This window comes from Galeopterus variegatus, unplaced genomic scaffold (assembly GCF_000696425.1).
Source record: "Galeopterus variegatus unplaced genomic scaffold, G_variegatus-3.0.2 Scaffold249, whole genome shotgun sequence".
Taxonomy (NCBI): Eukaryota; Metazoa; Chordata; class Mammalia; order Dermoptera; family Cynocephalidae; genus Galeopterus; species Galeopterus variegatus.
The window spans coordinates 646610-661192 of NW_007726360.1; the positions used below are offsets into that span (position 1 = coordinate 646610).

Below are 14583 nucleotides of genomic sequence, written 5' to 3' on the forward strand. Positions count from 1 at the left end.
TTTCTTTCTTTCTTTCTTTTTTTCTTTTTCGTGACCGGTAAGGGAATCGCAACCCTTGGCTTGGTGTTGCCCACACCTCGCTCAGCCAGTGAGCGGGAACCGGTCTGTATGTGGGATCCGAACCCTCGGCGGGAGCGCCGCTGCACTCCCAAGCGGCGCACTGTAGCAATGTGCCACCGGGCCGGCCCCAAATTATTTCAATTTTAAATGTCTCAAGCAGTTACCTCCATAGTTCTAAATAATATGCATGTACTTTTCTTTTTGATACTATACCAGAATTTTGCAATATCTTTTATTTCTGCACTAAGAATGAATGAGATTTTAGTTCACATACTCCCACTTCCCCTTCTGTCTTTAAATGTTTATTATGTGTACTTCATCTCTTGCTTACCTTTGATACTTTAAGTCATGTTCTTACATCTTTATTTCTTGTTCTAGTAAATTTTTACGTTATCTCTTAACTCTCTTTATATGTAAGATGCAGATATTTTTGCCCCTGTCCTTCCTTCTACTGTATTTACCCTCTATTGACAGCTGAGCTTCTGTCAGTTGTAGTGTTTAACTATCAAGGTTGGTAAAATTTATATTCTTTTCTATGAAATTTATCTTGCATTTTTTTTTTTTTGGTAAGATTGATTCTAAAAGTTGAAAATCAGTGATCCATGCTTACACTGTTAAGACTAGCTGTAGAACCAAGTAGTATGGTAGGGTTACTTTTCTTTCCCACTTAGAATTCTGTGGCCCCTTTTGGCTCCATGTCAGGTAAATTTTCTTTGATGATTTCTTTTTCTTAATTTTCTCTGTCCTCCTTATTAATTTCTATTATTAGTTGGAAGTTGGAGATATTGGATTGTTTTGTTCTATCATTTTTGCTTTATTTTTTATGTTTTTATGCTTTTGTTTTACATGTTAGGGTTGTTCTCTCACTTTGTCTTTGATTATTCCATGAAATGTAGCATTATTTTTTTATTTTATGTTTGTGTGTTGTATTTGTCAAAATGCTCTGAGGAGCTAATTGTTTTTATTTTGTATTTTTTGTTTTTTAAGTTATGTTCTTTGAAAGATCTGCTTCCTCCAGAGTTTTTGGCTTTTCTATTTGCTTTGGAGGTGTCTCTCAGCTTTTAGTAATTTATTACATAGCAATAGAAGACTGACACATTTGGTAATGTCCAAGTGTATTGTATTCTTTAGCACAGTGTCATTGTATAATAAACAAAATGCTTTCCCATCTAATTTGATAACAAATAATCCATGCTTGTACCTTAAAAGTGTGACAGGCAAAGTCTGCTTTTCTCTTTTGGGTGTGCACTGGTAATAAAAAAACAGTATAGTGGCATGGTGATATGTTTGGCACTGTAAACACTTTCAAGTTATAACTGTGCCATTGCATTTTTTTTTTCCCTTTTTGTCTTTTTTTGTGACCGGCAACGGATCGCAACGCTCAGTGTCGTGCCCGTACCGGACCGGGGACCGGCAACGGGATCACAACCCTCGGTGTTGCTCCCGCGCCTCCCTCAGCCAGTGAGCAGGAACCGGTCTGTATGTGGGATCCGAACCCTCAGGCGGGAGTGCCGCCGCGCTTCCCAAGCGGCGCACTAAATGTATACACCCATGGAATCCCACATTTTCTGCCCCCAGAAAGTTCCTTATGCCACTTTCCAGTCAGACTTCCCACCGTCCTAGGTAACTGTTGATCTGACTTCTGTCACCACAGCTTAGTTTTGCTGATTGTAGACCTTCCTATAACTAGAATCATATATGTACTCATTTCTGCCTCACTTTTCACTCAGTCTAATATCTGAGAAATTCACCACATTGTTGCATGTATTAGCAGTTCATTCCTTTTTAATGCTGAGTGGTATTCTATTATATGAATATACCGATTTGCTTATCTATTTTCCTGTTAATGGACATTTGGATTATTTCCAGTTTTTGGCTATTATGAATAAGGCTGCTATAAACATTGGTGCACAAGTCTTTCTGTAAACATATGTTTTTATTTCCTTGGGTAAATACATAAGAGTGGCATTGATAGGTTTTAGGATAGGTATATATTTTACTTTATATGAAACTGTCAAACTTTTTTTCAAAGTCATACTATTTTGTACTTCCACCAGCAATTTTTTGGGAGTTCTAGTTCTTAATTCTTGTCAACACTTGTTATGGTCAGTCTTTTAAATGTTAGCTATTTTAATGGGTGTGAAATGTTACTTCATTATGGTTTTAATTTATATTTCCATGATAAATAAGAATATTGAGCACTTCTTCATATGTTTATTGGCTATTTGTATGTTTGTGAAAAGTGTTCACTCTTTGCCATATTTAAAAAAATTAAGTTGTCTTATTCAGTTGCAATGTATTTATATACACTCTAAATATATCAATAATTTCTCCCATTCCGTGGTATCTGTTTTCATTTTCTTAATGCTGTCCTTGATGAGCAAAGGCTTTTAATTTTTTTTTTTTTTTTTAAAGATGACCAGTAAGGAGATCTTAACTTTTGATTTTGGTGTTGTCAGCACCATGCTCTCCCAAGTGAGCCACAGGTCGGCCCCAAAGGCTTTTAATTTTTTTGACATTCAGTTTACTAAATTTTTATTTCACAGTTTGCTTTTAGTGTCGTCTAAGAAATTCTTACGTATCTCAAGATTATGAATCTATTCCCCCTTTATATGAGAGTACTTCAGAAAGTTCAAGGAAAAATAGAATTAAAAGATAATATGAATCTTTCATGAACTTTTTGAAGTACCCTCATAGTTCTAGTGTTTGTGTTTAGACCTATGATCTATTTCAAATTATTTACTCATACATTCATAGAATGAGGTAGGTTTCAAATTCATTCTTTCCACACAGAGATGTGGTTATAGCACCATTTGCTGAAAACACTTTCTTGTCACTGTTGAATTTATGTGGTGCCTTGGTGAAAAATCAATTGACTGTATGTGTGTGGGTCTGTTTCTGTACTCTTTTATTTCATTCATCCATTTGTTTATTTCTATGGCAGCTCCCCATTGTCTTGATTATTGTAGTTCTCTAGTAAGTCTTGAAATTAGATAGTATATATCCTCTGACTTTGTTTCTCTTTCCTGAGATTGTTTTGTTTATTCTGGATTCTATATTTCCACATTAATTTTAGGACCAGCTTGTCAATTAAAAAAAAAAAACCCATTTGAAATTTTTTTGGTTTTTTATTTTCCCAATTAATTTTAGGACCAGCTTGTCAATTAAAAAAAAAAACCCATTTGAAATTTTTTTGGTTTTTTATTTTCCCAATTAATTTTAGGACCAGCTTGTCAATTAAAAAAAAAAACCCACTTGCAAATTGTTTGGAATTGTTTTGATTCTATAGATCAATTTGAGGAGAATGGCTATCTTAATATTGGGTTGTCTAATGCATCAGCTTTGTATTTCTTGCCATTTATTTGCTCCTCTTTGGTTTTGCTTAGCAGTGTTTTGTATTTTCAGTATACCAGTCTTACACATATTTTGTTAAATTTCTCTGATGGTTTTAAATGCTATCTTTAATTGTTTTTTCACCCTAATTTTAGTTTTTACTTCTTTGTGGCTAGTATATAGAAATTCACTTGATTGTTGTGTATTGTCTTCAATTCTTATGATTCTGGTAGATTCACTTTTATTTTCTAGTCACATATTTTATCCTAAAGATTTTATAAGATTTTCTGCACACACAATCATGACGTCTATAAATGATAGCAGATTTGCCTTTTCTTCTCCAGTTTCCATACTGTTAGCATCTTATACTGGTCTGATTGCACTTGCTAGTTCCTCAGTACAATGTTTAATAGAATAGCTGAGAGCAAACATTCTTGTCCCCCAGCCCACGCATCTCGGGGGGGGAAAGTGTTCAATGTTTCACCCTTAAATATCATTAAAAATGACATTAGCTGTAGGTTTTTTTGTAGATTCCTTTTATTAGACTGAGGAAGTTCCGTTTTCTTTCTGGATTACTGAGAAGTTTTTAATCATTAATGGAATGAATTTTGTCAAATGCAATTTCTTGTCTGTTGAGATGATCATATGGGATTTCTCTTTTTCTTTTAATTTGGTGAATTGATTTCAGACATTAAATCAACCTTACATTTCTAGTATTTATTTCTGTTTGATTATTACTAAGCTTTTAACATTTGCTTATGTTTTGTGAAGAATTTTTGTATCTATGCTCATGAGATGCTTGACATGTTTTTGTCAGACTTTTCATCAGGGTTGTGCTGACCTCACAAAGTAAATTGACAAGTGTTCTTTATTCCTGTGTTTCTAAAAGAAATTTTTATAAAAGCAGTATTATTTTTTCCCTTGGTAATTGATAAAATTCACCAGTGAAACCATCTTCATGGGAAGGTTTTATTTTTATAGGTTAAATTTCTTTAATAGATACAAAGCTATTGATATTTTCTGTTTCATCTTGTATTCCTATGTTGCATTTTTCAAGGAATTTGTTCATTTCATCTAATTATCAAATTTTTTTGGCATAAAGTTGCTCATAATAGTCCCTTATCTTTTTAATATTTGTATCATCTTTTTGATATCCCTTCTTTCATTGTTATTGGTAAATTTGTATATTCTCTCTTTTTGTTCTTGATCATTTTTGCTAGGCATTATCAATTTGTAATTGACCTTTTTCAGAGAACCAATTTTTAACTTTATTTTCTCTTTTTTGTTGTCTGTTTTCTGTTTTATTGATTTTGCTCTCTGGATAATTTGTATAGTTTTCCCTTCAGGTTCACTTTCTTCTGCTCTATCCAATCTGCAGTTGAGTAGATCCAGTGAAGTTCTTTATTTCAGATATGATCCTTTTTGTTTTAAGATCTCCTTTTTTTTTTTTTTCTTTTTGGTTTGGCATTTTTCCATTTATCTGCTGAGGAATCCTGTGTTTTCACTCATTAAGACTATTTTCCTATCAATCAATGGACTATTAGTAAGTAATAGCTCTGTTATAGCACTTCCTCAGCTTGTGTCTGATTTGCTCTTGTTCTGATTTGCTCTTTTTGTATCTTTTTAAGGAGAAACATAGAACATTGGTTAAAATCTTCTTTTCTAATAATGTAAACATTTAAAACTTTTTTTTTTTTTTTAAAGATGACCGGTAAGGGGATCTCAACCCTTGACTTGGTGTTGTCAGCACCAGGCTCACCCAGTGAGCAAACCGGCCATCCGTATATGGGATCCAAACCCGCGGCCTTGGTGTTATCAGCACCGCACTCTCCCGAGTGAGCCACGGGCCGGCCCTAAACATTTAAAACTTTTAATTTCCCTCTATGTACTGCTTTAGCTGCAACATACAAAATTAATATGTTGTATTTCATTATTATTCTGTTAGAATTTTTTCTAATTTCTCTTATGATTTATTTTTCAACTCATGAGTTATTTAAAAGTGTGTTTAATTTTCAAGTATTCAGGGATTTTCTAGATATCATATAGTTATTGATTTCTGTTTTAATTTTATTTTGATCAAAGAATATACTCTGTAATATCCAGTCATTTGAGACAAATTATAGCACAGCATTTGCTCTTTCTTGTTGAACATTCAAATTTTATTCTGTAATTTTGGATGTGGTATTTTATAAATGTAAATTTATTCAAGGTAGTTTGTGGTGCATTTAGATCTACTGTATCAATACTGATATTCTTGTCTTATTTTATCAATTACTGAAATAATGGTGTCAAAATTTTCAATTATGATTATCTTTTTTTCCCTTTAGTTTTGTTAGTTTTGCTCCATTTTGGTCATGTATATTGATGATTTTTATGTCATTCTGTCCAATTGATACTTTTGTCATCATGAAATAGATGTCTCTGAGTTTGGAGATATTCCTGTTTTGACATCTATTATCTGTATGATGATAATATAGTCTTACAAGCTTTCTTGTATGTATTGTTTGCATAGTATATCTTTTTCTGTTCGTTTACTTTCAATCAATCTGTGTCTTTATATTTAAAATTGTTTCTTATAGACAGCATATAGTTGGGTCTTGCTTTTTTATATACTTTGACAATTTTTGCCTTTTGGGGGGAGAATTTGGGCAATTTCAATATATGTGTTTTTAAGCTTGTCATCTTGCTATTTGTTTTGTTCTTGTCTCAAATGTCTTCTGCTTCTCTTCTTTTGTTTTAACCAAGTAATCTTTAGTATTCCATTTTATTCCCTGTATTGGCTTTTTAGCTATTCTTATTGTAAGCACTTCATTTTTTTAGTGTTTGATCTAGTTATTACAATGTGCTATCTTAACTTGTCATTGGCTACTTAGAAATAATATGGAGCCACATCACTCTTTACAAATATAAAATTTTTTTAATTCTTATCTATTTCTTATTTTTTTAATTGACAAATAAAAATTGTGTTGGTCATGTACAACATGATGTTTTGAACTATTCCTACATTGTGAAATGACTAAACTGAGCTAATTATCATATGCGTTACTTCACATACTAATCATTTTTTTGTGGTGGGAAAACTTAAAATCTACTCTCAGCTATGTTCAAGAAGAAATCTTTTTTTTTTTTTAAGATGACCGGTAAGGGGATCTCAACCCTTGGCTTGGTGTTGTCAGCACCACGCTCAGCTAGTGAGCTAACCGGCCATCCCTATATAGGATCCGAACCCGTGGCCTTGGTGTTATGAGCACCGCACTCTACCGAGTGAGCCACGGGCCGGCCTCAAGAAGAAATCTTAAGACAATAATTCCATTTACAACCCACCTCGCCATTCATGTTGTTATATATTTTACTTCTGCTTGTTATAAATGACACTAAGAGATTATTTATGTTTTAAACAGTAATTTATCTTTAAAGGAAATGAATACCCATGGATTTCTTATATCCAATGCTCTTTATTTCTTCTTGAAGTTTCAAATTTCTATTTGGCATTATGTGATTTACATCAGGGTAAAGGCCTTTTTAAAAAGTATTTCTTGTTGTACAAGTCTGCTGGTGACTAATTCTCAGCGTTCCTTCATCTGAAAATGGCTTTCTTTCACTTTGTTTTAAAGAATAATTTTACTGGATGTAGAATTCTGAGCCAAAAATTTTTTTCTCCCCCTTTTGTTACTTTGAAAATATTCTTCCATTTTTTAAAAGGCAGGTCCCATTGTTTCTGATAAGTTAGTTTTCCTGTATGACATGGGTAATTTTTCTCTGTTTTCAAGATTTCTTCATTATTTTCAGTTTCTAGCAGTTGACTATGATGTCTGTAGGTTGAGTTTTCTTTGTTTTTATCCCTTATGGTATTGCTGAGTATCTTCAATTTGTAGGTTCATTTTTTTTTTTTTATCAAATTTGCGAAATTTGCAGCCATTATTTCTTCAAACATTTTTTCTGCTCTATTCTTTTTCTTCAGTTTAATAGTACTCTAGCAGTTTAGTAATTTTTAAGACCTGTCTTCTTATTCAAACATCAAGGTTGTCTTAGGGTCTGTTTCCTTTGACAACTTTGTTTTCTGGCTATGGATCACGTTTATTGCTTCTCTGCATGGTAGGTAATTTTTAATTGTACAGTGGACTGAAAATTCAGCATTGTTGAGTGTCTGGATTTTTTGTCTTTTTGAGAATGTTGAGTTTTGTTCTGGAATTCAGTTGATTTACTCAGAACTGTTTTTTATCCTATAAGGGCTTTGTTTTAAGCTTTAGTGGGTCAGCCTAGAGTAGTCCCTACTCTAGGGTATGGTCCTTACTTTTGAGACTTGGTATTTGTGGTGTCTTATCTGAATGCCTAAGTCATTAATGAGGTTCCTCTGGAAAGGGACTTTATTATTATTTTTTATTTTTATTAAAAATTTTTTTTATTAGTATATCCATTGTTACAAATTATATTTATTCTTTATGCCCCTCATCTAATCTCTCCTTTCCCCCGTCCCCTTCTCCCTCTAATAGCTATAGATTTGTTCTCTCCATCTGATAGATTAACTATTCCTCTGTTGGTTTGTTGCCCAGTTGATCAGGACAGGAACTTTAAACTCTGTCAGTACTCAGTACTCTGCAACCTCCAGTATCTCTGTTCTTCATTTAACCTTGCAGTGGCCATTGTCTGCTAGATGTTTCAGAATATTCCCCTGTATACTTGTAGCCTAGCCTTCTGCTCTACTGCCACATTACCTCTAACCGTATAACTCCCTCACTTTTGGTACCATGTCTCTCAAATTCTACTCCCTTAACAGCCCCAAACTTTGATCTGTGATCACAGTGTGTTTCCTGAACCTCACCTCCTTGTACTGTAATCACAAAATTGTTTCTAGCTAGACAGCTTGGGTGAAGGTAGGATTACTTTGTGTGTTTTTCTTAGGGATCCAGTCTGTACTGCCTATTATCTGATACCTGAAAACAGGTGCTTCATGTGTGTTTGTCCAGTTTATAGTCGTTTACAACAGGAGGGGAAGTTCAGTATCAGTTATTCTATCAAGGCTGGAAGTAGAGGTCTCCTTTAGTTTTCCATATAGTAAATAGAAGCTCACAGTTTCATTTGCAAACAACAGAGTGTGGCAAAACAAAACCTAAGAAATCCTCATAGATTGGGTGTTAAAACTAATTGGGTATTTGGCCGGGGGGGTTGCTGAAAATTAATCAGAAAATACTATTTGTTTCAACACTGTGGTTACATGATATATAATTAATTTCAGAAATAGGAATAAGTCTTTGATATTGATCTCAGTTTCCTCATTAATGACTTTCTTTTGAAGTCAACACTTGAACAGCAAAGAGTAGGAAGCCCACTCAAATTGTTCAAACTGAAGTAGGAGGATCATGTAGGTTGCAGATTTACCACAGAATTAAGGTGTGTTTGATGGCTGAAATTCCTAGAGAAGATGAATGGGGCAGACTCCTCCAGAAGCCTTGAAAATTTTTTTTGAGCTTTAGTGTTTTTATCTGTATATTAGAAAATTTAATACCTAACTTCTTTACCTCATAAGGTTTATACCTGTCAATATTTCTTAGCCTTGTGAAATTATAAGGCCCAGTTCAAATGTTGCATAAGAATTAATTGTTTTCCTTGAGGGGTAGCAAGAATATTCTTTGTATTATCAGTTCTGTGCTCCATTCCCATATATAGTTAAAGGGTAATCAATATTTGAATAAATGAAGGTCAAATGAGAATGTATATTTGAAAAGACTTCAAACATTATTAAGTATATGAAAAGGGGGAAGATTATGATATTTTACTAATTTGTAAAATGTATTCTTTTTCTGCTTTTATATGGAAAATCATATTGATTTGGAAGTTTTTGCATACTTTTTAAAAAACATTGAGATGATTTTTCAGTTGTAAGGTCTAGGTTAGTGAATGTATATGTTGGTTTCTGAAACACTGACAGTTTTGTTCTTTTTGTTATTTTTAAGAAATAATTGAACCCCTGATTTTTGTGTTTTGCTTTTGGGATCTTTTTGGTATTGAAGTATAGAAATAAAGGGTAATGGTTAATTTAAGAGTATACTGTAGTTTGATTTCAGTGGACATCAACAAATATCAGTAATTCTTTGCCTAAATTTTTGTTATGTTATCTAATTTCCCAAACACATGTTTTTAAGTTCTTAGTTGACTAATTTTCTTTTCTTAATATTCTAGCTATCAATATCAGCTCATATCACTGAAAAGAATTTTGAAGACATATTTTGCTGAAAAGACAACTGAGAAAAATTTTACGAATGGGATGAACACGCTCCAGTTAATAGACTACCTACTGCAATTTGAATGTTAACATTGCCCACCTGGTGCAGTTACCTAGTGATGTACCTGTTCTCACAATACCCTATTTCAGTGTGCTTGTCTTGATTAAAGAATTCAAAGTGGAGTACCGCAAACTTGATATGGATAATAAAAAGAAAGACAAGGACAAATCAGATGATAGAATGGCACGACCTACTGGTCGATCAGGGCACAATACTCGAGGAACTGGGTCTTCATCATCTGGAGTTTTAATGGTTGGACCTAACTTTAGAGTTGGAAAAAAAATTGGATGTGGCAATTTTGGAGAATTACGATTAGGTAAGACTATTTTGTTTATTCCATTATGTTAGAAGAATTTTTAAAAAGAATATACTTTCTATTGAAAATGATTGTCTCTTTATTGTGTAGTTTAATTATTGTGATAATTTGAAAGAATACAGATGTTGGAAATTTCTTATCTACTTTGTATTTTCATTTGTAAGCAATTCCCTAGTACAGGAATGTCTACTTTCTTGAGATTAACCATCCAGAATATGAGAAAATAAGAAAGTAAATTAAAAAGGCCCAGCAGGCTGAAATAGTTGCCATAAAGCCTTTGCAGTGTGTTTTCTGGAATGATATTTAGGTTACTTTTTCAGATTTGAAAGTATTTAATAAAAACTCTAGGAGCATATGTATGGCTTAAATTCAAGTTAATATACTGAAATTGCATAAAATTAATGTAATTTGTGGTAATTTAGTTTTTTTCTCTTCACCATTTCCTCTCCTCCCCCATTTCTACCAAGTATTTCTGTTGTGGGGCTCAGAAATCTATATTTTCAACAAGGGACTCAGTATTGACTTAGGTCATTACAGTCAGACAAGTTTGGGAAACACTGATCTCATTAAACCTCCTAATTCTACATTTAAGGCAGTTGAAACTCAGGAAAAATTACTTGACTGATGTCACACAGCAATTCAATGACCAACTCAGAATCAAAATCTAGTTCTCTTAGCTCCTCGTACACGGTAGAGATGTGCTGTCTGCACTGAAGAGAAACAAGTGGGAGGTGTCATGTTTATATATGAGTCAGTATTGAGGTACCTTGAGGGCTCCAGTTGGTGGACCACCAAGAACGGGAACTTTCAAAGTAAAGGAGAAAAAAAATGAGGCTTCACAAGATCCAACCCTGCTACTAGAAATAAATCCAATTGGATGTTTACTCAGCTGCTTCTTTTCATCTTGGAAAACACCCTAATTTGTAGTGACTCCTTTATCTTACTAGTTTTTTATAGTTACTGTACATTAAATATTTGAATGAATCAAGCCAGTAAAAGGCAAAGACATACATTGTGCATAGCTGTAACATGATGTGGCTGGCAAACTCTTTTCCATTTAGCAGGGACTGAAACATTTGAAAGGGTGAATGTTTTACATTTTATTTTTAAAAGAATATTGACTTATATACTTTGAAATTTTTAAACTGTTTCAGATTTTGGAGTTAGAGAAACCAGATTATTTACTTGTTGTCTAACTTTGAACAGTATCCCTGCAGTGTTTATTCCATGTCTATCATGTACCAGGTACGATTAGGCACTGATAATACACTGGAAAAATATAAAAACGATCCCTACCATTATGGAACACATAAGTCACTTGCGCAGTAGAGCCTCAAATTCCTCAATTTTGTAATAGCTTTATTTCTACTTCCTAAATTATTGAAAGGATTAAATTGAGATGATAATGTAAAAAGACCAGCACTATACTTTCATATACTTTGGCCATTTTTATTCAAAATTTGTTTCATATAATTTATTTCAAAATGGCTATATATATGTACACACACATATACATATGTATACACATCTATGTGTGTGTGTATGTATATATGTATGTATGTGTGTATATGCGTTTGTGTATCATGCAGAACAAATCTAGTGGACCATTTTATTAACCAGAGCAATATGAGAAACTATATGTACCATATACTGAAACTATATAAGCTATATGCTGAAAAAACAGTAAAACACTTCTTTCTTTTGCAGTCTGTGAATAAGCAGAAATAGGAAGATGACTTCTTAGTGCGGCTCTCTATCATCTATTTATCTATTCTATCTATGGGTGTTTGGTGTGTATATACATGTGTGTATATTTACATGTATTAATTTATTTAAATGTATTATCTCTATATATGTAACTGTGTTTTATGTATATTTATAATATATATTATATATACAATAGTCCCTCCTTATCCATGGAAGATACATTCCAAAACCGCCAATGGATGCCTGAAACCTCGGATAGTACCAAACCATATATACTATGTTTTTTCCAATACATATATATCTATGATAAAGTTTAATTTATAAATTAGGCATAGTAAGAGATAAAAACAATAACTGATAATAAAATAGAAAAATTATAACAATATATTGTAATAAAAGTTATGTGAATATGGTCCCTTTCTCTGTCTCTCTCTCTCAAAATTTCTTATCGTACTGTAATATGGGTACCTTAAACTACAGGAAGTGAAAGTGGATAAAGGGGACCGCCCTATTCTTGTATAGTGAATTTAATCATCTTATTCTTTCTTATTTATAGGCTACTAAAGGGGCATTTTATTGCTTTTTTTTTTTTCCTTTAAATTTTTATTTTGTCAATATACAATATTATTGCTTATTTTAAAAGTGTCAAATGGTTTCTCTGTTCAGAAGATATTATAAGCATCATTTAAAATGTTAATGTTAAAAATAAATGCTAATGTTAAACATTGGATTGTTAAAGTACTTTCTTTAAAACCACATTGATAGATCTTAAACATTTGATTCCTGGTATTGAAATTTTTTGTGGTTAGTATTGGATAAGAAAGAGTACAAGATATACACATGTTATAGGCAACTGGTTTCAACAGAGGTGCTATTGGCATTTTAGGCTGAATGGTTCTTTTTTTTTGTAGAAGACTGTTCCACACATTCCAGGGAGTTTAAAACTTCAGACCTTGTGGGGATTAAATTGGAGTTGCAACCCTACACAACTCAAAATATGCCCCCATGCCTAAATACCCCAAAGAAAGACAGTATTCCCCACTGTTGAAACAGTTCTTATAGGTAATTAGTTAAAAAAAGTTGTCCACGAGATTTTTTAAAAATGGTAAAAATTTAAAATAATTTAAAATTAAATTTAAATAAATGTGTGTGCTATTATCTTTGTATTCTTTTTTTATTCTTTTTTAAATTTTAAAATGATGATGTATTTGGTAAGGAGGCTTGCATTTTGCATGTTGACAGATATATTTCTAGCTTAGACAATCAACCAAAACCCCTAGGAATGTTTTTGACAGGTGCTGAATGAGACCAAACATAGCTAAAATGTAGGATTGTATTATATATATATTTTATTTTTCTATATATTATAGTGTTTAGACATCTTAAGAAACCTGTCCGATTGGGGAGAGCCTGCCCCTCCCGGGGTTAGCCAATTCCTTATTTTAAAAATTTATTTATTTATATATATATATATTTGTGGCTGGCCAGTATGGGAATCCGAACCCTTGACCTGGGTGTTATAACACTGTGCTCTAACCAACTAAGTAACTGGCCAGTCCTTGGTTAGTCAGTTCTTGAGAGACAGCAAAGGACTCAGCTGGGAGCATGCCTTTGATGAAACTAACCAATGCATAGCCATACGTCCTCCGTTTGGCCCATATACCTAGGAGGCAATATTCCTCTGCCTTAATCATGTAAGGGTCAGGTACCAGGCAACTAGAGTCCACCCCTAAAGCCCAAATGTCACTGAAATATTCTAACTAGTCAATCCTAAACTGTTTTTCCTGCCTGCCTTGCCTTTTTCTCAGAAACTACAATAAAGGCCTTGACATAAGCTTGCTCCTATCTTCTGCCACCTAACCAAAACCTGGTACTTCCCCTGTGTCTCCATACGTGACATGCAGTGTGACTCTCTAGGACTTACGAGTATAATAAACTTTGTTTTCTTTAGCCTCTCCTGTGTCCTCTTGTGGCTACACTTGACCAACCATCATATAAAAGAATACAGAATAAGTATTTCTATATTGCTTTATGAATTACTGTATCTGAAATAAGATCTTTTAACTTTGGACATAATTAAGTATAGTATACCCCAGAAGTTTCCAATAACATATTTTTGTTTCTTCTGTTCCTATCCCCATATAGCTCATAACTCTTCTTATTTTATTGTTTATATTTGAGAGTTGTTTTGTTGAAAATTCTGCAAGCCTTACAATATATATCAAATAAATGTGCAAATTTGAGTGGGTTCATCATTTTTATGTTTATTAATTTTCCACTATTTCTAACTGAAGCCTATTATAAAACTTATCTGGAAAATGTAATAACTGAGGAATAGACTATGATGCTATAACAAAGAAATCCCAAAGTATAGTTGTTTTAAGCAAAATAATTTATTTTTCTTTCATATAACACAGACCAGAGGGAGAGCACCCAACGCTGTCACGGTGCCTCTGCAGCATCCTTAATATTTGGCTTCAATCTGTTTATAAAGTGATTGCTCTACTTGTTGCCAGACTCCCAGCCAGCAAGAAGAAAAAGGTCCAGGAATGCATACATTCCTTCTTGGAAGTGGGAAGTGACATACTTCATGTTCACTCATGTCCAGAACTTAATCACATTGTTACACTAAGGCTGAAAAGACAGGCTGGGAAATGTGATCTCTACCTGAACTGCCATTTGGGCATTCCATTATTATAAAATGGGGAGAATGGGTATTGGTGGATAACTAGTAGTTCCTACTATAAACATATATATAGTTTCTGAATAATATAGCTTTCTATAATAACTACCACCACAGTACCAGAGTATTGGTAAGCTATCTTTTCATGTTCAACATGGCAGAAAACTCTATTGGAAATGTTTTTTTTTTTTTTTTTTTTT

The 14583-nt window shown here is 33.1% G+C and overlaps 1 protein-coding gene across 6 annotated transcripts in view; it reads left to right on the forward strand.

Annotated features, from left to right (window-relative positions):
• The window catches only part of CSNK1G3 (casein kinase 1, gamma 3), a 93601-nt gene that overhangs the window by 19666 nt on the left and 59352 nt on the right, over positions 1–14583 (forward strand). For all 6 annotated transcript variants that reach the window (XM_008566509.1, XM_008566513.1, XM_008566511.1 and 3 more), the window contains exon 2: positions 9574–9993. In XM_008566509.1, the coding sequence (XP_008564731.1) occupies positions 9816–9993 (178 nt within the window). In that variant the 5' untranslated portion in view covers positions 9574–9815. The remainder of the gene's footprint in view (positions 1–9573; positions 9994–14583) is intronic.